The sequence below is a fragment of the Gekko japonicus genome, unplaced genomic scaffold (assembly GCF_001447785.1).
Source record: "Gekko japonicus isolate JY-2015 unplaced genomic scaffold, Gekko_japonicus_V1.1 scaffold3060, whole genome shotgun sequence".
NCBI lineage: Eukaryota > Metazoa > Chordata > Lepidosauria > Squamata > Gekkonidae > Gekko > Gekko japonicus.
In genome coordinates this window covers 157,713-182,968 of record NW_015162565.1, presented here as the reverse complement: position 1 = coordinate 182,968, position 25,256 = coordinate 157,713, and the positions used below count along the sequence as shown (strand labels likewise).

Below are 25,256 nucleotides of genomic sequence, written 5' to 3'. Positions count from 1 at the left end.
TAAGTCTTTATATTTCTTTCTCTTCTGTCTTATTTCAATGGGATGTCTTTTAAAATCCTGATATTATTGTCCCCGATTTTCAAGGGTGCTCCCGTAGTTGCTTTCAAAATTGAGTCTCCCACATGTATCTTCGAGAATCTGACTACTATTTCCCCAGGCAGATTCTTCTTCTTGATGTATGAGGAATAGGACCTGTAGACCACATCCATCTCACTATAAAGATATTCGGCTTTCAAATCTGTCATTGGGGCTATTGCTTCACTCAACAGTTGCTTCACATTCTTTACTTTGGATTCTGGGACCCCTTGGAACCGTAGGACCAAATTTGCTTTCTCCATTTGCAGCTGTAAAAGTTGTGATTCTTCCGTAGCTTGTTTCATTTCCACCTTTTGCACCTTTTTCTTAACTTTATTAGTATTGGCGTCCATTTCCTTCACCTTCTCGGCCATTTGCTCCGTTGCTTTTAAAGATTTAGTCAGTTGTAGCTGCTGTGAAGCCAAGCTCTGACCTATTGTTGACAATTGTTGCTTGATGTTAGTCATCTCGTCCAGCAGAGGTCGCAAGGAATCTGCCAGCATTTTGGAAAGCTCAGTGGTCTCTTCCGTTTGAGGACTGCCCACTAGTCTCACTTTCAACAGTTTGTCTTTATCTGGTTTCTTCCCCGCCATCTTTTTGGATTATTTACTTTTCTGAAAGTTGCTAAAGTCTCTGAAATTCACCCTTGTGCTTATCTGCGCTCTGGTAAGTCTCTTAAAACAGATTTAGACGCTTATTCTTCCGCTCCCCCCTCTTTATTTTCATGCTTTCATTTGTGCATTTTGGAGGGGCCCCTACCCCGCTCGCTTTTTGTTGCTCCTTAAGGGGGGCAACTTTCTTTTTAAAACCTCATGCTTGCTTCAACCCGACTCACAGTTCATTGCCGGCCATCTGGCCACACTCGGCATCCGTTTATCTCGCCCGATCTCCGATGTGTGTCCAGGTCAGTGGCTCTGAGTCCATGCGGACACTCAGCGGCAGGACCTTCAGGGCAGAGGAGCACCTCAATTCTCCGGCATCGCGCCGGCGAAGAGGTCACCCCTCAAAAGCCCCATGGCTAGGAGCCTTTTGGCAAGGCTCTGGGGGGGGGGTTATGACTCGTCGCATCTCCTCCTACACGCTGGTGTGCAGATTACATCCCCGGGACGTCCAGGAGATGCGTCTGCCTGTGTGTCGCCATAAACTGGAAGTCTCCCCCACTCTCACTCTCTCTTACTTCCTCCCCTCCCCCCCATAAGAACATAAGAGATGCCAATGTTGGATCAGGCCAAAGGCCCATCCAGTCCAACACTCTGTCACACAGTGGCCAAAAATACCAGGTGCCATCAGGAGGTCCACCAGTGGGGCCAGGACATTAGAAGCCCTCCCACTATTGCCCCCCCCCAAGCACCAAGAAGACAGAGCATCACTTGCCCCAGAGCCCCTATCTATACCTTGTGGCTAATAGCCACTGATGGACCTCTGCTCCATATGCTTATCTAATTCCCTTTCGAAGCCGTCCATGCTTGTAGCCGCCACCACTTCCTGTGGCAGTGAATTCCATGTGTTAATCACCATATATTTGCTTTCTTTGTTTGTCTCTCTTTCTCTCTCTCTTCCCCCTTCCTCCCTCCCTCCCCATCTATTTGCTTTTGTTGTTTCCCACTCTCACTATCTCTTAATTCCTCCCCTCCCCCTCCACATATTTGCTTTCTTTGTTTCTCTCTCTTTCTCTCTCTCTTCCCCCTCCCTTATTTATTTATTTATTTTTCACTTTTGTTGTTTCCCACTCTCACTATCTCTTAATTCCTCCCCTCCCCCTCCACATATTTGCTTTCTTTGTTTCTCTCTCTTTCTCTCTCTCTTCCCCCTTCCTCCCTCCCTCCCCATCTATTTGCTTTTGTTGTTTCCCACTCTCACTATCTCTTAATTCCTCCCCTCCCCCTCCACATATTTGCTTTCTTTGTTTCTCTCTCTTTCTCTCTCTCTTCCCCCTTCCTCCCTCCCTCCCCATCTATTTGCTTTTGTTGTTTCCCACTCTCACTATCTCTTAATTCCTCCCCTCCCCCTCCACATATTTGCTTTCTTTGTTTCTCTCTCTTTCTCTCTCTCTTCCCCCTTCCTCCCTCCCTCCCCATCTATTTGCTTTTGTTGTTTCCCGGGAAACATATGGGGAAAGGTAGGTTGGACCCAGACCATGTAGGGCTTTATAGGTAAGAACCAGCACTTTGAAGCGAATCCGGTACGCTATTGGCAACCAGTGCAGCACTTTCAGCACAGGCTGAATGTGGTCCCTTCTAGAGAGACCCATTAACAGCCTGGCCGCAGCATTCTGCACCAGTTGCAGCTTCTGGATTTGCGACAAAGGCAGCCCCATGTAGAGAGCGTTGCAGTGGTCTAGCCTCAAGGTGACCGTCGCATGGATCACTGTGGCCAGGTCATCACGGTCCAGGTAGGGGACCAACTGCCGAGCCCGCCGCAGATGGAAAAAGGCGGACTTGACAGTGGCTGCCACCTGTGCCTCCATCGTTAGAGTGGAGTCCCTCCCTCCTGATCTATTTGCTTTCTTTCCACCTTTCTTTTTCTCCCTCCCTTCCCCTCCCTCCCCCATCTATTTCTTTCTTTGTTTGTCTCTCTTTCTTTCCACCTCTCTCTTAGACAAATAAATATCATTAGCAAACAAATAAATATCATTGGACAAATAAATATCATTATCAATATCCATTTTTATATTTGGCAGTCTCATTTAATGTTAATAAAAAGTGAATTTGCATATTTTTTCAATTAAAACATGTGTGTAATATTTGTTCATGTCTTGTGGCTCTAAAACATCTGACATTTATTTTATGTGGCTCTTACATTAAGCAAGTTTGGCCACCCCTGCTCTAGGGACTCAGGTCAAAGTTTTTCACATTAGCTACTACCTGAACGTTTAATAGGAGATGCCAGGGATTGACCCTGGGACCTTTTACGTGCCAAGCAGATGCTTTAGCATTGATTGAACCATGGCTCCACCCCAATCTATGTATTTAAAACTTTAAAACAATTATCTCCCCTGTGTTTTCCATTATTTCTTTTTCTCCCTTTTTAAAAATTTGTTCAGTCCTGTGGATCTGTTCCTGAGCTGTCCTGTGCTTCTTTTATCTTGTGTGAGGAGATCCCTTGTACTGGGGAAAAATGCTGCCATTTGTGGAACAGATCAAAGGAACCAACCCATTCATTTTGATCCCAAACAGTAGGCTAACTTAGGCCCTGTTCATACGAGGCGTTTTGGGCCGGGAGGGGGACGGAACGGGGGTGGAGCAAATGGGCGCGATCAAACGGCAACATCTGGGAATCGTTGCCTGCCCGTCCCTGATCTGTCCCTACCGCCGAAAACGTGCACTAAAAAAGAACCACCTACCTAGGTGGTTTTATCCATTAGAGCGCCGCAAGCCGAGCCGTGGGATTGGCCAGCGCGTCTTTGCGCCGGTGCATCCCAGCCCCCTGCCATACTGCACATGCTCGAGCATGCGCAGTTCGGCAGCCTCCCCCTCCCATCCAACTCTTCCTCCCCGGCATCTGATCGTGCCGGGGAGCAACGCGCCACGGCTCAGGGGATCCGTGGGATCCCGCCGCGGCGTTCCAGCTTTGGTGCGGCTCACATTAGCCGCAGATCAGCCGTCCTTTTCCCTGCCGTGTGGCAGGGGCCTTAATGCCTATCTTTTGGGAGCAGCTGTTCTTAGCAATCTACTACAGCACTTTCCCCGAGGGGCCTGCTTCTATAAAAGGCAGAAACTGGATCCAAAACTGAATCAATCAGATTGCATCATCCTCTCTCTGTAGGTCTTACTTTGGTAGGTTTTATTTAGTGGTGAAAGCTCTGACGGCTGATTCAAAATAACCAGGCCATCATAGGCTTGAGCAGTAAACACCGAATAGTAGAAATCTGTATTTTCAAAGTTCCTGCTTCCACATGAGCTAGAAACTTGATTTTACTTTTATCTTTGAAGATATGAGAAACAAAGTATCTCAATATGCAATGCACAATATATGCTGAGGAGCAGAATATGCTTGGTATTTGCTTGATATTTGGTAGTCGGATTGTTAGAATCGTTGCCTTCTATTCCTAATTTGGAAAGAATATTCCTCAACATCTCATGTCCATATCCTGGCAACCAGCAGAGATGGGGGGAGGGACACGGGGGGCATCAGTGACAGAGTGAAATCACTTCCAGGAAAAAAATCGGAAGTGACGCCTGTCCTCTCCAGGAATTGATAGAAATGCTATGATGAAATCGTATTGTTTTGAGTGATTCCTAGAAATGACCAATGTCACTTCCTGGTCCCCCTCTCCCCGGGACTGCTAACCCTACCATAAATATAATAAATACCCCTTATTTCAGAAAAAATGTATCTCACTAATGTCCTTTTATTTCTCTGATTTTAGCTACTTAGCTTATCAGTTAGGCTTCTGGTCCTCTGTGCTCATCATTATCAATTACACCAATTTGGTGTAGTTGTTAGGAGTGTGGATTCTAATCTGGGAGAACTGGGTTTGATTCCCCACTCCTCCACATGCAGCTCCTGGTGTGACCTTGGGTCAGTCACAAGCTCTCTCAGAGCTGTTCTCTCAAGAGCAGTTCTTGAGAGAGCTCTCTCAGCCCCACCTACCTCACAGGGTGTCTGTTCTAGGGAAGGGAAAGGAGACTGTAAGCTGCTCTGAGTATCCAAATGAAGGGTGGGGTATAAATCCAATCGTTTCTTCTTCTTCAGTTATATTAGGTGGGTTGGAAAAATCTTGATTTTATAATTGTGATAAGGAACATGTGCTTTTTTGTTAAAAACACCGACTGGCTACAAGATAAATTTTCTAGGCTGGTGCAGCACTGTTGGTCATAATTTTGCACCCAGAAGGTATAATTCAAAAGGTTATAATGTTATCTATGGACCTTAGAATCCCAATAAAAGGCTGAATCTTGCAGAATTAATTGTGCTTTGGAGCCCCCTGTTGGCAGTTTTTCTGTAAGGTATCTAGGAACACCTTAAAAATCACAGTGGAAGTTTTGGGAATCCAAAGCTGTAACATAGCCACACAATGTGTCTCACAACTTGTAGTGATAATTACTTCATCAGGATGAATTGCCACTCATGTTCTTATTTTGTGATTCACAGTCTGGATCTACTAAAAGCAAGAGCATCTACAGTGTTTAATACTTGAAAAGGAAAGTGTCTTGAAAGCTCTCCGTCTACCCAGGTAACTGTCTTACATGTGTCAGAAGCTTGAAGGGTAGTTGTCGCAAAGTTAGTGGAGAAGCACACTCTGCCCCTGCTCAGAGGCACTTTTTATTCTAATGTGACATGTCTCAGGGCTGACATCAAAACAGGTTCTGGGGCACAGCCCATGCTCAGCAGTGAGCCCTGGATTCTCATACTCTCTGCAGGTATGCTTGTGGGGCTTCTAATCCACGCTCAGGCTGTTTCACATGACTGCATCTTGTGGCAGTGAATGCCACCAGTTGTTGATGCTTGCCTGAAGAGCTTCTTTTCTCTCTCCTGAATCCGCTGCTCCCGAGATCGAGGATTATGGATCAAAGAGAAAACGGTCTCTTTCCCCATTTTCTGTGCACCATGCATAATTTAATAAACCGGTACAAAACAAGATTGGGGGGGTGGAGTTCAGGGTGTCATTCTTTCCCTTCTTTAACACATTGAGGTTTATTGTTAAAATTAGAGACCCTATTTTAGAGAGAGATGAATGGTTCTCTTATACTGCTGAGATTAGTTTGAATGTTATTCATTACCCACTGGGATGGAAAAAAACACCCTTAATGAGTTTTTATATGCTACGTTTTACATGACTAGCACCTTGTTGCCTAATGGTTTCCAGGACTCGTAAATGCATAGTGTATATTTTTTTAAAACAGAAATGCCATTATTTCCATGCTGTTTTGATGCCATTATAAAATTGTATGATATTTAAATGTCTAGGCATTTATACTGGAGTTATAGGAGTAAGATAGCTTTTGAGCATCTGGAAGAAGAAATACGAGCATAGGGACATTAAGAAGTCACTAGGCATTACAGATATTTTAAAAAGAGTCTCCATAGGCAGAGCTGTGTAAACTACCGATAGCAGCACTAAAAGACAGCGAAAGGAAGGAGAGATGGGTACAAACTCTGGATTACACATTGCAGAGAGATCAGGCAGTTTTTAAAAAATCAGAGTAGGCTAACTACCATGCTATGTGCTCTCTGCTGTGGTTCTCCAGTTTCCCAGTGTGACAAGCTATCTTGCTCCCTGTGTTGGATTACTTTTAAAATTCCCTGTATTTTAGAACATAGTTCCAAATGTCCTTTCTACAAGGTACAGGGAAGTGGTATCCATATTTCCAGTGGAAGGCCAATTGGGGACCCTGCTCAGCAACTGTGTTTCCTAGACAGCAAATGATGGGCTGGTGCCTTCCTTTGGCGCAGTGGTAGAGCATTTGCTCGGCATTGCAGAAGGTCCCAGGTTCACGTCTCCAGTTAAAATGATCAGGTAGCAGGTGATGTGAAAGTCTTCTGCCTGAGACCGTGGAGAACTGCTGCCAGTCAAAGTAGATAGTACTGACACGGATAGACCAATGATCTAACTCAGCTCCATCTGTTCAGCTAAAGCGACCTGTCAAGCACTTCTTCCGACATGAATGTGACGTTCTCCACTCCTCTTTTGCCTCTGGTTGGCCACTGGGAGGCAAGTTGCTGTCATTCAAGGTGCAGGCACAGAGACGTCCAGTGGCTGACCTTTGACTTAGGATAAAAATTCGCCTGGATAATGTCAGGCAGAGAATTGCACTCCGCTCCTCTAAATGTTGCATTAGAGACGATGGCGGGATGGGCTGATGAGGAATAAGGGGTGTTGTGTTTGTGCAAGCCGTAGCTGTGCTTGCGTTTGTACCAAGATGTAAGTCCCTTGTATACTAGCATCCTGATTCTTGGAAGAGTTAGGTGCATCAAAGGCCATTGAGGCCAATGGGCATAGGTGTGCCTAGTCATGCCCGTGGGAGTGCAAATAACTGGAGATATCTGCAGCGTGCATCTATCCGGGGCTTTTGTGGGAACTAGATGTTCTAACATCAGATCTCTGCTGCACGCTACATCTGGGCTCTCCCTCTTATGTGTGTCTGAGCAGTGCAGGCTGGCCTCTCCGAGTTCTGCAGGGGTCTCCTGTGTGGGTGCAGTTTTCCCAGGGGGTGCCATCTTCCTCCTCCTTCATTTCAGTGTCTCTGTAATGTGATTAGTCAGCTCAGTTTGTGGTGAAGAGTCAAAGTGACAGACTAGGGCCTCTGACAGATCCAGGTCTGAATCCCTGTTCTGCCATGGATGCTCACTGGGCCAGTCACTCTTTCTGTCTACCTCACAGGGTAGTTGTTGTAAGGATCAAATAAAAAGGGGAGAATTGTAAATCATTTGGGATCCTCAATGGAGAGAATAAAGTCTGTTGCAAATGAATGGCATTGCTTTCTCTAGGGCATTAGTGGCACTGGCTTCATTCTCTGCAACAGAGTTCCTTCTTAGGTACACCTAGGGCTGCCAACCTCCAGGTGGTGGCTGGAGGACCCCCGCTATTACAACTGACCTCCAGGCAACAGAGATCAGCTCACCTGGAGAAAATGGCCACTTTGGAAGGTGGACTGAGACTTTATGGCATTATATCCCACTGAAGTCCCTCCCCTCCACAAACCCCGCCCTCCTCAGGCTCCACCCCCAAAAACTCCAGGTATTTCCCAACCCAGGGCTGGCAACCCGCAGTACACTCTATAGTTGCATAGCTGGAAGGTTTGAAAAATCACCAGGGAGTTTAAACACCTGATGCTGGTAATTATGAATCTGAAGCAATCTTCAGCTTCCTTCAAGATAGAGATGTAAAAAATTGGCTGCTCCCACCAAAAATGATCTGCTCTTTCACAGGAATTCCAAATACCTTCTTTTCTGGTGCTGGGTGCAGTTCATCTAGTGACAGTCATGCTGGGACAATTATATGTGTCGATGCAACCAGATAAAAGACAACAGTTATCAAAGTCCAAGATTGTATCTGCATGCTGCTAACTAAAGGTGTTCCTGTTCAGGGCCTCCTCCTGTTTTGAGGGGAACAGTCACAGAATGCTCCATTCCCCCATGGGCTTTGTGTCACCTACTCTAGGCATGCGGCAGATTTCCCTGCAAATAGATTCGATGGTTGAACTTGCTCTGTTCAAAGGTGGTGATCGGATGTGAGCTGGTCAATCTGTTTGGCTCATGCTGCCAAATTGGTTTGCATCAGGTTTCCTCAAAACTAAGCATGCACAAAGACTCTGCTGCTTCAAACTGATTGGCGTCCATTAGTGTTATTAAGGGCTAGTTAGCTGCTAACACCAAAGAGCAGGATTTAGTGGATGACTAAATCCTTTATTCATTGATGACAGATTTGTATGATTTGAGAGTGATCTAATTATCTTTTTAAACAATTGCCTGCTGAGCAGAGCAGTTACACAGTAAGGAGGAGGGTAGTAGAACTTCATCGGGCTGTGTGAGAATGTGCATGCACAAAAAAATCAGTTGTGCTGTACTGCATGGTTAGTAAGAAATACAGTGAAACAAATTGCCAAACACCCACAAATAAATGGAACAAATCAAACTGATAGATGAAAAACCAGATCTCTGCTCACAACCAGTGAACATGATGCAAGCTGAACTGGCAGGTATTTGAGCATCTATGCATTTCCCCCAAGACTCTTGGAATCTGACATGTGAAGAGGTGGGGGGTCTCTGTGAGCTGTGCATAGGTGCTATCATATTTGTGTGATATGCTCACACAGTGTGCTTGACCCACATAAATCGTCTTAGTGAACACATGTCTGGGAAATACATAGAGTTGTTGAGGCAAAGATCATGAACAGAGCTATGGGAAACTGCAATATGATCCACATATACTTCATTTTGGCCCTGATCCTTTTATGATGCATGATTTTTGTTGCAGGCAACACATTAAGGACCATTTCATGCAGCAAATATATTTTTTGCCCATTTTTTTGTGAGAAAGGACTGTGGTTCAGAAAGAGAGCACATGCTTTGCAGGCAGAAGTCCCCCAGTATAACCCTGTCATCTTCCATTTAATAATAATTAAAAAAATCTACCGGAGAGCAGTGTTCCCTCTAAGCTGAGTTAGTGTGAGCTAGCTCACAATTTTGTAACCTCCAGCTCACACATTTTTGTCTTAGCTCAGGAAGGATGGCTCCAGAGCAAATTAATTTATGCAGTAGCTGAATCGCTCGCTCACAACTTTAATGCCGATAGCTCACAAAGTAGAATTCTTGCTCACAAGACTCCACAGCTTAGAGGGAACATTGCCGGAGAGATCTTTTTCTGCTGCGAGACCCTAGAATGCTGCTCTCAGGGGAGATGACAAGTTAGATGAGTCAGTGGTTTGACTTGGGAGAAAGCAGCACTGCATGTTCACAGATTGTTCATTCAACAGGAGCTGCAGCTGGTTCTGGCACCCTGGCAAGTCTACCTGTTTAATACTTATGATTTCAGATACCTTTCCACATTCATAGTCTGCGTTTTCAAGTGCACCTTTTAAAAATCTTGGGCATTCGCTCTGTAAAAAAGTAGCACTGGATTTTTTTTCCGCTTGGCTTGCTGTGGCAGTGTACCTGAAAAGATCTGCCTCCTTGTTTTCAGTCGGTATCAACTGTTCCAAGTGTGGGCAGCCTAGTCCTTGAATTCTTCGTTCCAAAGGGAATGCTCTCATTAACGTCTTAACATTGCAAGCAAAACGAAATGATTCACAGAACGTGTTTGCCAGCCGCAGGGATTCGGAGCACTTTTTAATGCATTGATCACCCTTCCTCCCGGGCGGAGGGGGGGAAAGGGTTTCTGTGTCGTGTTTCTGCACACACAGAAAACATCTTTTGAAAAGAATGGTTGGCAAGGGAGACTCTTGTCTAGCTGGGCACTTCCTGATTGTATTAGCATAGTCCATCCCACATGGAACAGACGCCCAGCACTACCTCATTTTGATGCTGGACCCAGGCCAAGAGAACGAGCACTTCAGTGAATATAAGGAGGAGAATGACTGCAAAGAGAATCATAAACTGTCCTAAGGTTGAGACCACGTTTCTGCCGAGGGCAGAAAAATATTATGCTGAACATGAGGAACCTTTAGCCATTTGCATGGGTGAAAGCAAACATACTTAGCAAGCCTTTGACATTGAAACGAGAGGGAGGGAGGGAGGGAGGGAGAGAGCCCGCTCGAGAGAGAGCGCAAGTGCTCCTATTTCTTTTTTTAAAAATAGATCTAAAACTGTAACCTAACAGAAGAATAAGTGGGAACTGATACCAGTCTGGTATATTTCTGCAGAGGTGTTTCCCTTGTCTGCGTCTACAGAAGAAGGAACTTTTTATCAAGGGAAGGGGGGGGGGGGAACAGCCTGGAATAAGCATGACAGGATCAAAGAGAAAAAAGAAGAATGCCATCTGGAGGAAGATCCAAGCCCTTCGCTGTAAAGATTTCAAAGTGTGGGGTCTGCGGAGGCTGCCTGTGTTGGAGTGGGCTCCCAAGTACAACTGGAAAACAGACCTGCTCCCCGATACAATTTCTGGGATGATGCTGGCTGTCCAACAGGTGACACAAGGTACTGTCTTGATGATGCTTTTGCTTGCTTGCATGGCTTGAGTCTGGCTACTTCCTTTCATGCCTGGCACCCTCCCTTTGAGTACTGGGGGAGGCAGTTGCCCCAATCTTGGGTACACTCCGTGCAGTTTAGGCTGCCACTCTAGGTACGCTTACCTGAGATTAAGCCCCACTGAAGTCAGGGAGGCTTACTTGCTAGTGAGCGTTCATAGGACTTGGCTGTAAAACGTGCTGCAAGGTATCAGGGTTTCTCCTCTGTAATCTGTCAGTAGGGGGGTGGGTCAATACTAGTCACCTTGGACATGCAAGCAGGCAGCAACGGCTACCTGTCTGTCTGATCTGCATTTGTGTGTGTGTGTAAACCCACTATATAAACTGAGCACTATCTACCACCATATGTATGGGAATGACTATTTCATATGCCTCGCCAGATATAGCTATGTTGAGAGGCTTGTTAATGGAATGAAAGGTGACTTTCTATGCTGTGCTGACTGATCCACCAGCAGTTGCGATACTGTGCAGCAGCAAGCAAGTGGATAGCATGGTTGTTCTCACTTCCGCTGCAGGGCTGGTAAAAGGACTCTTCAAATAGCCCATGCTACGAAACCCCTAAAGATCTCCATGCCTGCCTTTGTCTTTCCAGAGATCGTGTCCCCATTTCTCTTATAGAATGGAAAGCCAGTGTAGTGTAGTGGTTAGAGCATTTTAGTAGGAGCTGGGAGGCCTGAGTTCAAATCCTGATTCAGTCATGGAAGCTCACTGGGTAACATTGGGCCATTCACCTCGAGCTAGTCACATTCATAACTCGCAGGGGGCGAGCTGCTTTGGGTCCCCGCTGGGGGGGGGGGAAGCAGGGTATAAATGTCTAAAGAAATTAATGAATGCACAATGTCATTCTGGCGCAAGGAAGAACAAATGCTGGTTTGGCTAGCTGTTGCACAAAGCTTTCGATACCTCATTGGGACTTCTTGCCAAATGCTGCCACTTGACACCAAAGCTGTGTCTTCCAGTTGGCATGCTTGTCCCCTGAGATGTACTGCATTGTTTTACCTGTGACATATTCTGAAAAACTATTGAAAAATGGTAGTGCAAACCAAGACAAACTCCAATCTGGTTTGGCTGCTGTAGGTAAGAAGAAACCATCTCCAGCTTATATATCTGAATGCAGGTGAAAAGTACAAAGTCATTAAATAGTTCTTGGGTTTTTTGAGAAATGGTGACTTCTGCCACATTATTGTGGTTTATGTTGGAAATCTCACATAAAATGCCTTGTCCAAAATAGATTCTAGATCATTCGGAAGCAGATTCTCTTAGCAGCTAGCCCCAGTTTTCATTCATGCATCGAACATTATAAGCATTCCTTTAATTGAATTATTCTGCAGCTGGAACCAACCGGTTTGTGTAAGTTTTTGTGCTTTTGGAGTAATTAGGAACATCTGCATTGGCATGATTTGACTTTAAAGTCCTTAATACTGTAGTACTGTGAAGGATCTTGTTTCGCTGGTACACTTGCATACAATAATTGCAATTAAAAGTCTGCTAATAAAGGCGTTTTAGAATCCAGGGAAAACATTGACTTGAGAAACTGACAAGGCTTGCTCACACTTCTCCCCAGCCCTTTTTGTGAATCTCCACAAAAGAACTCTTAATTTTTTCCTAGTTACATTTTTAAAAATTCAGATGGTTCTCTCTCTCTCTCTCTCTCTCTCTCTCTCTCTCTCTCTCTCGGTAATTTCTGTTTCGTCTTGTCATCATCTATGACAAATGTCACAGCACAGCTGGCTTTACAGTGGGTCAAGAAGAGGTAGTGACCTCAGGTGGAAGATTTTGAGAAGAGTTGGGAGTCCCCTCTTTCTCACCCGCTGCCTCTGTCCCAATAGAATTTCTCGCACAGGTCTCTGGGAAGCTGTATTGGGTATGCATGGCTGGCTGCATTGTGTTCAAAGACACCAAGAGAACAAGAAACTCTGCTGGGTCAGACCTTAGCATCCAATAGTGGCCAGTCAGATGCTTCTAGGAAGCATACAAACCTGCACAGAGGCCATGAAAGTGGTCTGCTTCATCTGACCAGGCCCATTCTTTTCAGCCATCCCAGCTGATACTGTAGCCAGACTTCCACGAATCTGCCTAAGCCATCTAAGCTAATGGCCATCTCCTGGCAATGAATCCAGAAGTCAGTTCTTCACTGTATAAAGGAACAAAGTTTGAGTCCAGTAGCACCTTGAAGAGCAACAAAGTTTAATTCTGGGTATAAGCTTTCATGTGCATGCACACTTCTTCAGATACTTTTTTTAGTTATCTGTAGAAGTGTGCATGTACATGAAAGCTTATACCCGGGATTAAACTGGACTCAGACTGGACTCAGACTGTTGCTTCACACCAACACGGCTCCCCATCTGAATATAACTGTATAATGGAATGCTTCTTCTTAGCTGTCTCGAACCTGTTATAACAGTAGCATTCCCGGGGTTAAAACCAGGATAGAAATATACTGAGATGATCCTCTCAGGTCATTTTTTTGGGGTGATACTTTTGTGGAAGAGGCGCTTCCACTGTTTGGCTCCCGCTCTACATTGGTCTCCAAGGTTCCCGGTTGCTGCAGTTTGAGCTCCTCCCAGGTGCTCCAGAGCTCTCTATAGTCCGGGAAGGAGCCACATTGCAACATTTTCCAGATCATGAAGGTAAGGTAAGACAGGGACTTCAAAACCTCCATTAAAGAAAAGTCCACCATTCCCCAGGCAACCTGTTTTATTAGGCAACTTTTCTTTGAGAAGGAAGCAAGTTTCTGGTATCTGGAAAATCCATCTGCTTTGTTGTTGCTTACATTCATAGTGCCATTGTTTATTTCTTTCCTCCGATTAATTTGTTATCCAGAAGTATGTTATCTGAATGTTTCTGTCTTCTTCCATTTTCCCTCTGTTATCTTTGTGGAATGTTCAGATGTCAAACTGGCAAGGGGTGTTGTTCGCTGCCATTGGAACGAGTGAAAGAGGCAGCTACTTCTCATATATTTGATTTCTTTCTCATAGTGTAATGTTCAAATGCAAATAAGAGATTATTGAAAAGTTGAGAAGGGGGAAGGAATTGAGGTAGCCTAAGTGTTACTTCCATAGTATACGTATATCGTAGGAAACTTTAAATGGTTTGGGGAACTGTGGCTCAGTGATAGCTTGTCTGCTTGACGTACAGAAGGTCTCAGATTTAATCCGTAGGGTTTATAGTTAAAAGGATCAGGAAGTAGATAATACAAAAAAACCCCACTGTGCCTGGGACCCCGGAGAAGCACTGCCAGGCAGGGGTATCAGTCTTTTTGATAGACCAATGGTCTGATTCAGTATAAGACAGATTTACATGTTCATGCATTTGATAGGACTGGTGGCTCACTTCTATGACCCTTACCGTTCAGCCCCCAGTGTGCCACCTTGCCACAACTTTCCTGCCCAAATCCCATCACCAACATAATTGCGGTCTCTAATTCCCTCTTCCGGACTGAATACCCATCAGCTTCCAACTTTCCATCATCCCAATTCCTGTTCCCACATGCCAGTGCTTGCTCTTCAGGCTCTTCTCTCATGCTGAGGTAGCTTTCCCCCTCTTACTAGTTTAAGCACCCCTGCTTTTGACAGTGTGTCATTTTGTTTTCATTTCATTTGTTATGTTGCACATTAATTTCATGTCCTTTGCACTGGTTTCAATGAGAAACACGTATCAATAAGCAACACATGCAGATACACTGTAATTTCTTTGTTTTCCAGTCAATTAGGATGACATTTTCACTGACTGTATTCTTTGTTAATTAGATCCATTGTGAAATACAGGGGCTGCTCTGGGCCAGTCCTCCCTCATCCTCCCCACTAGGGCATTCAGCCAGACACAGTATCTCTGCCTGCTAATTAGCATAGGAGGAGATAGGCCTCTGGTTCCAAACTATAGTCACTCATGGAGAGGAAGGAGGGTTGGAGGACACTAGAATCCTCAATTAGGGCTGTCAGGCCTTGGATGGCAATCTCTGGGAGCCTGGGCGGTGGACAGCATGCATGTGAACAACGTTCTGCAATGCAGTAACATCGTTTCCAGCTGTGTAACTGGAAGTGACATCACCATGTCATGGGGCACTCTAGCATTTCCTTGAAACTCTATGGTAAAATTGTTGTGTTTCTGCAAAATGCCAGCATATCTGGTAAAGTGATGATATTCCAGTTATGCAGCCAGAAAGGACATTGTGGCATGACCAGATGCTGTCTCCCCACCTACTTTCTCCCCCAATCCATTGAGTGCTGGCAGGGGATGGGGTGCTTTGATGGGGTTTGCTGCTGGAAGTATGCAGGTGGCACCCCTAATCCTCAACCTCCAGGTGTGGCCTGGAGGTCTCCCAGTATTACAGTTGCTCTCCAGACCATGAAGTTCAGTTCCCCTGGAGAAAATAGCTGCTTTGGAAGGCGAACTCTATGGCATTGTGCCCAACTGAGGTCCCTCCCCTCCCCAAACCCTGCCCTCTCCAGGCTCCATACCAAAATCTCCAGGTATTTTCCAACCCAGAGCTGGCAATTGTGATCTGATCCGATACAGAACAGGCTTCATGTAATACTAGATCAGCTGGACTTTCCACCATTAACATGATTGCTCTCCTTGGCCCCTGCCACACGGCAGGGAAAACACTGGGCAAACACGGCTTCTAAAAGCCGCACCAAAAAAGAGATGCCGCGGCGGGATCCCACAATCCCCTGAGCCACAGCGCCATTGCAGATGCCGGGGAGGAAGACATGAGTGGGAGGGGGAGGCTGCCGAACTGCGCATGCTCGAGCATGCGCAGTACGGCCGGGGGCCGGGGATGCGCCGGCGAAAAGATGTGCCGGCGATCCCACAGCCGGCAGTGATGCGGCCCTTCAGAAAGAACCACCTACCTGCAGGTTTTGGCCGGGAGGTGCAGATTGGGAACGAGCTGGGAACGGGCACAGCATGATTCCCAGATGTTGCTGTGGGATCGCGCCTGTTTGCTGCGGCCCCAATCCGTCCCTCTCCCGGCCCAAACCGTCTAGTGTGAACAGGGCCTTTAAGTATTTGAAGGGCTGTCTCTTGGAGGGAGCTGTTCCTGTTGTCAGCAGAGGACAGGACTCGCAATAATGGGTTTAAATTAAGGGCGGGAAGGTACCGGCTAAATATTAGGACAATATTTTTTACAGTAAGAGTTTAACAGTGGAATCAGCTACCTAGGGAGGTGGTAAGCTCCCCCTCACTGCCAGTCTCTAAGCAGCGGCTAGACAAACACTTGTCAGGGATTCTCTAAGCTGATCCTGCATTGAGCAGGGGATTGAACTTGATGGCCTAGATGGCCCCTTCCAACTCTGTGATGCTATGAGTCTATCTTTGCCCTAGTTGGACTGAGTTTAAGTTTACTAGAAGAGACTCAGGATCAGATGTTCCCAGCCTTTTTAAAACTCTAAACTGCGGGGCCATCCATCTCTTTGTTTCCTTCCAAACCTCAGAACAGCAACAGCATGCAGTTGTGATAGGCAAGACAGTGCAGAGATGAAAGGATTAAAATTTCTCTCTCTAAGCAGACTGAGCCCAAATCAGGGCCGGGCACAACTGCAGTTTAGCTCTAAAAACACTGATAATATCTGACCACAAATTTCCCAACTTTCATCTAGTTAGGCTTGCTCTTAGGAATCACAGCAATGCATACATCAAGCACCTGGGCATAATTGGTTTCAAAAGCACTGTAGGAAGAACAATTACAAGAGCTATCACATTGCTTCTGTTTTAGTAATGCAATGATGATGCAATGGTGATGCATTCCTCCCCCTCCTTATCTTGTAAACGGAGAACCCAGTTTTGTTACATGTCTTTGCATATAGTTAGAGACACATTAGCTTAGATTGCTTTTTTAAAAGGCTAGATAAATTTATGGAAGATGGGCCAATCAATGGCCATTAGTCATGGCTAAACAGAACTTCTGTATAGATTAAGTGGGTTACACAGAGATTCATCTGGATTTCAAGCCCAGTTGTGGGATGGATTAGAAAGTGCTTTGGAAATAATTGTTGTTGTTAAAATTGATAAACTGCCCTCCCCTGGATGGCTCAGGGTGATGTACAACATAATTCAACATAAACAATTAAACAACAAATAAGGATTTAAAAAGGTAAAGGTAAAGGTTCCCTTGCTCGAAAGCCAGTCGAATCCGACTCTAGGGTTGCGGTGCTCATCTCCATTTCAAAGCCGAAGAGCCAGCGCTGTCCGAAGACGTTTCCGTGGTCATGTGGCCGGCATGACTAAACACCAAGGCGCATGGAACGCTGTTACCTTCCCACCGAAGTGGTACCTCTTTATCTACTTGCAATTTCTTGCTTTCGAACTGCTAGGTTGGCAGGAGCTGGAACTAGAGATGGGAGCTCACTCCGTCATGCGGTACTCGGATTAATAAATAGTTAAATACAGATTAAACAGAATACTTCTTCCAGATAATACAGTGGCAATTTATAACTTTGCTCCCTCCATAGGATGGATCACAGACTGGGAGTGGTAAGGCCAGATGGAAACATGATAAGAAACTGTTGCTGTCCTCAACTGTAGGCCTGGTGGAACATCTCTCTTTTACATGCCCTATGGAACTGAGCAAGGTCCCACAGGGCGCAGATGTTACTAGGTATAGAGTTCCACCAGGCCGGGGCCAAGGCCAAAAAGGCCCTGGCCCTAGTTGAGGACAGCCGGATGTCTTTTGGGCCAGGGATCATGAGTGGGTTTTGATCTTCCGAGTGTAAAGCTCTTTGGGAGACGTATCAGGAGAGGCGGTCCCGTAGGTACATTGGTCCCTAACTGTTTAAGGGCTTTAAAGGTCAGAACCAGAACCTTGAAGTGGATCTGGAATTCAATTTGGACCCAGTGCTGTTGGTGAAGCACAGGATGAATGTGTGTAGTCATTGGGGTACCCATAAGTACCTGTGCTAGGGTTGCCAAGTCCCGCCGCCCGAGAGGCCCGTTCCTTGCCGGCGGGGATTGGGCCACTGGGGGGACCCCATCCCCAAAGCACGCGACATGCCCAACGTGAACACATCACCCGGAGGTGACGTAATCGCATTGGGCACGTTGTGGGGGACGCTCTATCATCCGAGTGAAAACTCTATGGTTTTCCCTCGGATTATTGTGCCCCCGCCCCCAACATGCCCAACGCAATTACGTCACTTCCAGGTGATGTGATTGCAGTGTGTGCTTGCGTGTGTGCCAGGAAACTCCAGGAGACATCCGGGACTCCTCCACTATTCCCGAGGTAGGACTTGGCACCCCTAACCTGCACCACTGCATTCTGGACAGCCTCAAGGGTAGCCCTATATAGAGTTAATCCATTCTTTAGGTGACTGTTGCGTGGATCACTGTGGCAAGGTTGGGGTTAGAGAGGTAGGGGGCAAGTTGCCTAACCTGGAGAAGTTGGAAAAATGCCAGCCTGGCAATATGTGCTACCTGATGGTGAATGATCTTTTGCTGGGAATAGACAGAATGAGAATAAACATGATATTCTTGGTCTCTTAGCAACATTTGATGCCATCCACCAAAGTATCATGCTGCAGTGCCTATAAGGTTGCCATGTCCCTCCTAGCAACTGGTGGAGGATGGGGGGGGACTTACGGGGAGCAGGAGGGAGGCCCAGGCTATGTCACCAGCAACATGGCAACATCACTTCCGGTGTGTACCAGAAGGGAGGTCATCAAACTGTGGTGTCATGGCAATGCTCTAGTATTTGGGGGAAAACTATATGGTTAAAATGACTTCTACCTTAGAGTTTTTGCCCAAATACCAGAGAATTGTCGCAATGTCGTCAACATGATGATGTCACTTCTGGTGCACACTGGAAGTGAGGACGTGACATCACCAGTGATGTGGCCTGGGCCTCCCTCCCTCTCCTAGTAAGTCCCTAGGGTTGCCAAGTGGCACTTACCCTTCCGGCAGGGGACTCCAGATCGGCTCCCGGCGCATGCGCCGCATGCACGTCACAGGGAAGTGACGTCATGACGCCGGGCACTCTGGGGGCGGGGCCATGATCATACAAGAGAAAACCATAGAGTTTTCCCTTGTATGGCCGTGGCCCTACCCCCAGCGTGCCCGGCATCATAATGTCACTTCCCTGTGACGTGCACGCTGGGGCGGGGTTCCCCCCGGGGCCCGATTCCCCGGCGTCGGGGAACGGGCCTCTGGGGCGGGGGGATTTCCGCCCCCCGGGGGGATTTGGCAGCCCTATAAGTCCCCCTGCTGGCCAGCTGATTGGCAGAAGGGGTGGGGCTTGGTGGTGGGGGATCCCCTGCCTCCACAGGGAGGGCTGGCAACCCTAAGTGCCTGGCAGGACTGGGGAGAGGAAGCACTGCACTGTAATGGTTCTTTACCATTCAGTAAAGCTGCAGAAGATGGTGCTGAAAATAGCTGTTCTGGCCCACAGGACACTGGGGGCATCTCATGGATCTGCCTTATACTTTATGCTGTTTGATGTCTACATGAAGCTGCTTAGAGAAGCTGTGAAAGGTTTTAGATTGAAGTATCATCACCAGCATGCTGATAGTTGCCATCTACCCCATGTGTGTGACTGTTATCATATGTGGTGGCGGAACGTGCCATCGAGTCACAGCCAATTTAGGGTGACTCCATAGGGTTTTCAAGGGAAGAGAGAAACAGAGGTAGTTCACCACTGCCTGCCTCTGCATACCAACCTTGGACTTCCTTGGTAGTCTCCTATCCAAATACTAACCAGGGCTGACCCTTCTTAGTTTCCAAGATCTGATGAGATCAGGCCAGCCTGGGCTATGCAGGTCACGTCTGTCTCATATACCCAGATGAAATTTGGATACTACTGCTACAGAAGACTCAGTTCAGTCACAATGCTGGAGGCAAGGGCTTCTCTGTGCAACATTGCATACATCCAGTCTCATTTAAACTGAGCTCTTGGCTACCGTATGTGTAGTGTTAGCACACCAAAATCCAGAGCCGAGTGGTTATTTTGCAGCTGGCATGCATAGCAGTAAATTTTGAATGGGATGCTAGGGCCATGCAGTATCACACAGTTACGTTTGTCTTGCCTGTCAGCATTGTGTTTAAATTGAGCCTAACTCCTGGCTACAAGGGAGGAGGCAAGAAAGCCAGCCCTCCATTTTCCATCATGGCTGATGCTATAGAAGACCACCAACCATCAGTACAGGAACAATAAAACCCCACCTTTCACTTGCCATTTTAGCTGTTGACACTGTCTTATTTCAGATGTAAAACCACAGTTTATTTGGACTATGGTTAGTTTGTGAAACCAGTATTCAGCTCACAGACAGACAAATCCTGGTTTGCCATAAGAAATGCTGGTTTTATTTCCTTCTCTCTGGGAAAGTGTCACTAAAGAGTAAGCCAAGGTTAAATCAGGATTAAGCATTCAGACATCACATTAAAACATAGCTAAAAACTAACTGTGGTCGATAAACTAGTTTCAGATTCTGGCTTCAGATCTTGATGGACACTTAACTAACTGTAGTTAGTGAAGTAGCCTGCATTCAAGCAACCATAGTTAGTTTTATCAAGCCATAATTTAAAGTTATATTTGAACTGAGTTGCTGCAATACTTTGGAATGCCAGATGGCAACTGAGAGGCCAAATGCAGCTCTCCAAGTGTCCATCAAAAGTCATCTTTTGTCAGTATTGGCTGTGCTATGATTTGTACTGGATGGCTGAAACTGTCTTGTACTTAGCCTTCTTGAGTGTCCAGTAATCAGATGAAAATATGATGCCATTGGCATTTAGCTCTGTTCCTTTGGTATACAGAAGGACATGCAAAGAAAAGAAACAGACACCACCTTTGGAGAGTTTCTTCAGACAGAACTGGTTTGATATAGCAGTTGCATAGTATTTGTTAGGGAGCAGGACTTTCGCTGGATTTCTGTCTTAAATCTAGTACTTTTGCAGCTCAGGAGCAGCAGCGACAGGACAGGGGAAGACTAGAAGGCTGGATAATAGCAGGGTGGGCTAAAGTACAGGTGAGGCATCCCAACAGTAGAACAGAATTGAAGGGAGAAGACCCTTGGATGGAACTGAGGCCAGTGAGTGAGAGAAGCCTCTCGAGCTTACGAACAAATGGAAAGGAACTCATCTAGTAAGGCTCCTCATGTCCGAGGTGGGGTTAAGAAGGTCACATCGTTGTATAGTTAGGAGCAAATGGACTGGGTGAAAAAGCCTTGAAGTGCAGTGCTCTGGAGTAGGGAGAGGGCTGATGATTTGGTACTGTGTTTCTCTTGCTAAGATGCCCAGAGCTGCTCAGAGTACATCTGATCTAGGAGTTGCATGGTCCTGTGATTCTATTCACATGTACTTGGATTGAAAGTTTGGTCCCTCATAGTTAGAAAACCAAGAGCCAAACTGTCTGGGGATGTTCAGACAGCTGTGAGAGCCAGCATGGAGTAGTGGTTAGAGTGTTGGGCTAGGACTGGGGAGCTGAGTTCAAATTTCTGCAGTTGGCGATAACTTCAGGCCAGTTCTGCCTTCCTTATTCACTGTGTTCTTCTGAGGATATAATGTAAGAGGAGAGAATTTTGCATATGGCCCTGACCTCCTTACAGAATTAGGAAAACACATTTAAGATATTTTGAAAATGCGACTGATAATCTAATCAGTCACTGACCTTGATTTGTTTTTCAAAATGCAGCTCTGAACACTGCAAATTAAGGCCAGGAGAAGGAGGAGAAGGGGCTTGTAACCCTTTTCCCTCATGCTGTTTTCATGCTAAAAATCACCATGCCCCCGCCTGGTGTCCAGCTTTTGCCTTTTGTAACAAAAACAGTGTGCACGTGGCCTATTTTTGATGGGGAAACGACACAACACAGCCATTGTATTAATTTGCAGATGATGTATTAGTTGCATTATTAGCTGTATTATGTATTAGTTGTATTATATAGAGCTGCTGTATTAGTTATTATCGGCTGTATTAGTTTGCAGCTGCAAACTAAAGCAGAAAAGATACTGGAGTTAAGCAACATGGAACTATGCATTTCACATCGATTGGCTCCAAGAAAGGCATGAAGCTGCTATCATTTAAAGACTCCCAGATCAAAGTCATTCTCATCATCTATTTTGCCAAAAGTACATAGACAAATGCTGGGAGATTTGGGGGAATGGGTTGCCTGAGGAGGGTAGAGTTTGAGGTGGATATGATGTCACTATCAGGTGACACTCTCGGAATTTTCCCCAGTATTCACTGTCCCCTACCCTAATAAACTATTCCTTCCTTCCTTCCTTCCTTCCTTCCTTCCTTCCTTCCTTCCATGGAGTAGCGGGGTGGGGATGGGAGGGGGGCAGCATAACTTTCGGCTAGGAACCTGGAAGTGGCATTTCATGTTGTACAACACTCCAGGAATGTTCCAGAGCTCTATGGTTTTTACCATAGAGATGGGGGGAAATCCTAGAGTGTTGCGTGATGTGGTGAAGGTGACATCACTTTTGGATTTCTAGCCAGAATTGTGCTATGCCATTTTGAGAAGAAGAAGAGAAGAGATTGCATTTATGCCCTGCCTTTCACTCGAAGTCTCAGAGTGGCTTACTAACTCCTTTCCATTCCCCTCTCCACAACAGACACCCTGTGAGGTGGGTGGGGCTGAGAGAGTTTTCCCCGGAACTGTCCTTGAGAGAACAGCTCTGACAGAATTATGGCTTGCCCAAGGTCATCCAGCAGCTGCAAGTGGAGGCGTGGGGAATCAAACCCGGTTCTCCCAGGTTAGAGTCCGCACACTTAACCACTACACCAAACTGGCTGATTTTGCCGATTTCCACTCCTCAAATGTTCCTGATGCTATTGGGAATGGGGCTGACAATCCTAATTTCTCTCAGTCTAATTATGGAGGATATTTTTTCCTGATCGTCTGTCAAGGGTGGGAGATTGTGGTTGGGCAGGGAATTCCCCACAGGCCTGGGCAATGAGGAGGGCTACCCCTGATCCATTTCCTGACCCATCTAACTGAAGATGCTATGGACTAAACCTGGAACCATCTGCATGCAAGGCACATGCTGTACTACTAAGCCATGCCCTCTTCCAAATATTGGTCTTCCTTCCTAAAATTGATTTCCAAGCTCCAGCAATCTCACAGATAGCTTGTAGAACTAATTTTCTGGCCACAGTTTTTGTTGGCACAACATTTTAAGCTGAAGGACTAGGGCTGCCAAGCCACGGCGGGGGTTCCGCATGTCTTCATAGGATCCCTGCCGCGGGGGACAGCGATACGCATTGCACCGCCGTTGCCAGGATGTGACACTATGCGTTGCTCTGGCAACGGGACTCCAAACAGCCCTGTTGCCAGAGCGACGCGTAGCTTCACATCCTGGGGACGGCGGTGCAACGCGTATCGCTGTCCCCCACGGCAGGGATCCTGTGAAAACGTGCGGGTCCCCCGCCACGGCTTGGCAGCCCTATGAAGGACCCTCCCTTGAGCATGTCACATTTTGGGATGTAGAAGGGGTAGGAATGTAGTGACAAAAGTGGGCTTGATTAAAAAAAAGGACTGTGATGGACTGCACTTCTAAAAAGCTTAGAGGAAGAACAGCTGAATGACTGTGAAGGGTTAATTCTTCACAGAAACAGCGAGCCTTGAGTGATAGGCTGCTCCAAGCAACCTTACTGATTAGCAACGGCTGAGCAGAGAAAGACTTGAGAGCTGAATGCTGAGGACAGAGTCAGTGAGATTTCTGCCCTAACAGAGCTGAGTCTGATTTCAACCTAGCCGAGAAGAGTCGAGTACTGTTTCATAATTCAGCCCTGACTGAGAGCAGTTTAACACAGACAGGAAAACTGGGGAAAGTTGGCAAGGATGAGACAGAGACACCTAAGAAAGGGAATGGATATTCTAGAGAGAGCAGAAAATTCCCTACCCAGTCAAACAGGGAGTCAGCTCCGAAGAGTGCAGAGATCCCTGGTCTGGGGTTCTAGGAAAAACGCCACAGGAAAAAAACCCACGGAAAAAAACCCACTGTCATAAATGCTCACAGGAAAAAAGCCCACATGGAAAAAAGCCCACACGGAAAAAACCCACATGGAAAAAAGCCCACATGGAAAAATACCATGTAAAGCACCATAGATATTTATAATTTGTACTTCTTTAGTTTTAATTCTGAGTGATCTCCAGCCCTCATCTGGAGATTAGCAGCAATGATTCCCCAGGAGGAAAAGTACAGTCTTTCTCCACAGTGGAGACCAAAGCAGATTACATAATTCTCCTCTCCCCTTTTGATCTGCACAACAACCCTGTGAGGTAGGTTAGGCTGAAAGTCTGTGACTGGTCCAAAATCACCTTCTCAACTTCTACAGCAAGAACTTGGGTCTAGCAAATCCTGCTCTGAAGTGCTAACTGCCACACCTAGGGTAGCCAACCTAAAGATGGAGCCTGAAGATCGCCAGGTATCACAACTGAACTCCAAACAACAGATCTCTCCCCCCCCCCCGGGAGAAAATAACTGCTTTGGAGGGTGGTCTCTATGGCATTCTGTTCAGCTGAGGCCTCTCCCCTCCTCAAACTCTGGCTTCTGTAGACTCCATCACAAAATATCCAGGAATTTCCCAACCTGGAGCTGGCAACCCTAGTCAGGCCTGGCCCCAATGAGTTCCTCACAAAGCCCTGGACAGGGTTTCCTTCATCTTTTTACTTACAGAACTGATCTTGGTTGCCTAGCAACAGCCACTGAGGGATAAATTAGTCCCACAGGAGCGGACCCAGCACACAGCCAATGATACACGAGTATTCTTGAGTGGCCAATGGCTGATGGAGTGCATAGCACAGCCAATGGGAGAGCTGGAAATGGCCAACGTGTAAGACAATTATATATATAGGATTATACTTGAAAAAAATCACAACACAAATTGTTGCATGTGAATACAGGTAATACCTGTTCATTCTCATAAATGGAGATTAATGGTTATCCACAATTATAAATATCTATGGTGCTTTACATGGTATTTTTCTGTGTGGGCCTTTTTCCATGTGGGCTTTTTTCCGTGTGGGCTTATTTCCATGCGGGCATTTTTCCACGTGGGCTTTTTTCCTGTGAGCATTTATGACAGTGGGTTTTTTTCCCGTGGATTTTTTTCTTGTTGTTGTGTCCACTGACCGCCACCGGAGGTCAGCGCACATACCCGAGCTTCAGTCTGGGAAGACAATGGGGACTAGGATCCTAGTCCCTCCACCGGGGAACCAATGGGAGCCATGGCGGGAGATTCAAACCCACCTATGGTGACCAAGGGGTGGTCCCCAGGTGTGTATATAGTTGGCCTGCCGGCCGTTTGTCTGCATGTCTTGTTGTGTGCCTAATAAAGCGTGCTATGCACCATGTCGTTGTCTGTCGTTGATCCATGCGGCTTCCCACTACACAATAGTGGCGACGAAGGTGGGATCTAGCCGCATCTGAGCCGGGCCGTCGCGAGGAACCAGGAGGACGCGAAGCAGCCGATCCGATGAGCGAACCATCGAACAACTCGACCGCTCCTCCCGCACCCCCTCCGACGCGCACAATGGCTACCGCTCCCGGGCTAGGGCTGCTTCCACCCTTCGACACAGCCCGCCCGCAAGACTGGGCCTCCTGGGTCCAGGGCGCCGAGTC

General features: G+C 46.5%; 1 protein-coding gene across 1 annotated transcript in view; it reads left to right on the top strand.

The window, feature by feature from the left end:
* The first annotated feature begins 10,460 nt into the window (after window positions 1–10,460).
* The window catches only part of SLC26A7 (solute carrier family 26 (anion exchanger), member 7), a 113,578-nt gene continuing 98,782 nt past the window's right edge, over window positions 10,461–25,256 (top strand). The window contains exon 1 of the mRNA XM_015406407.1: window positions 10,461–10,653. Coding sequence (XP_015261893.1) covers window positions 10,461–10,653 — 193 coding nt within the window. The remainder of the gene's footprint in view (window positions 10,654–25,256) is intronic.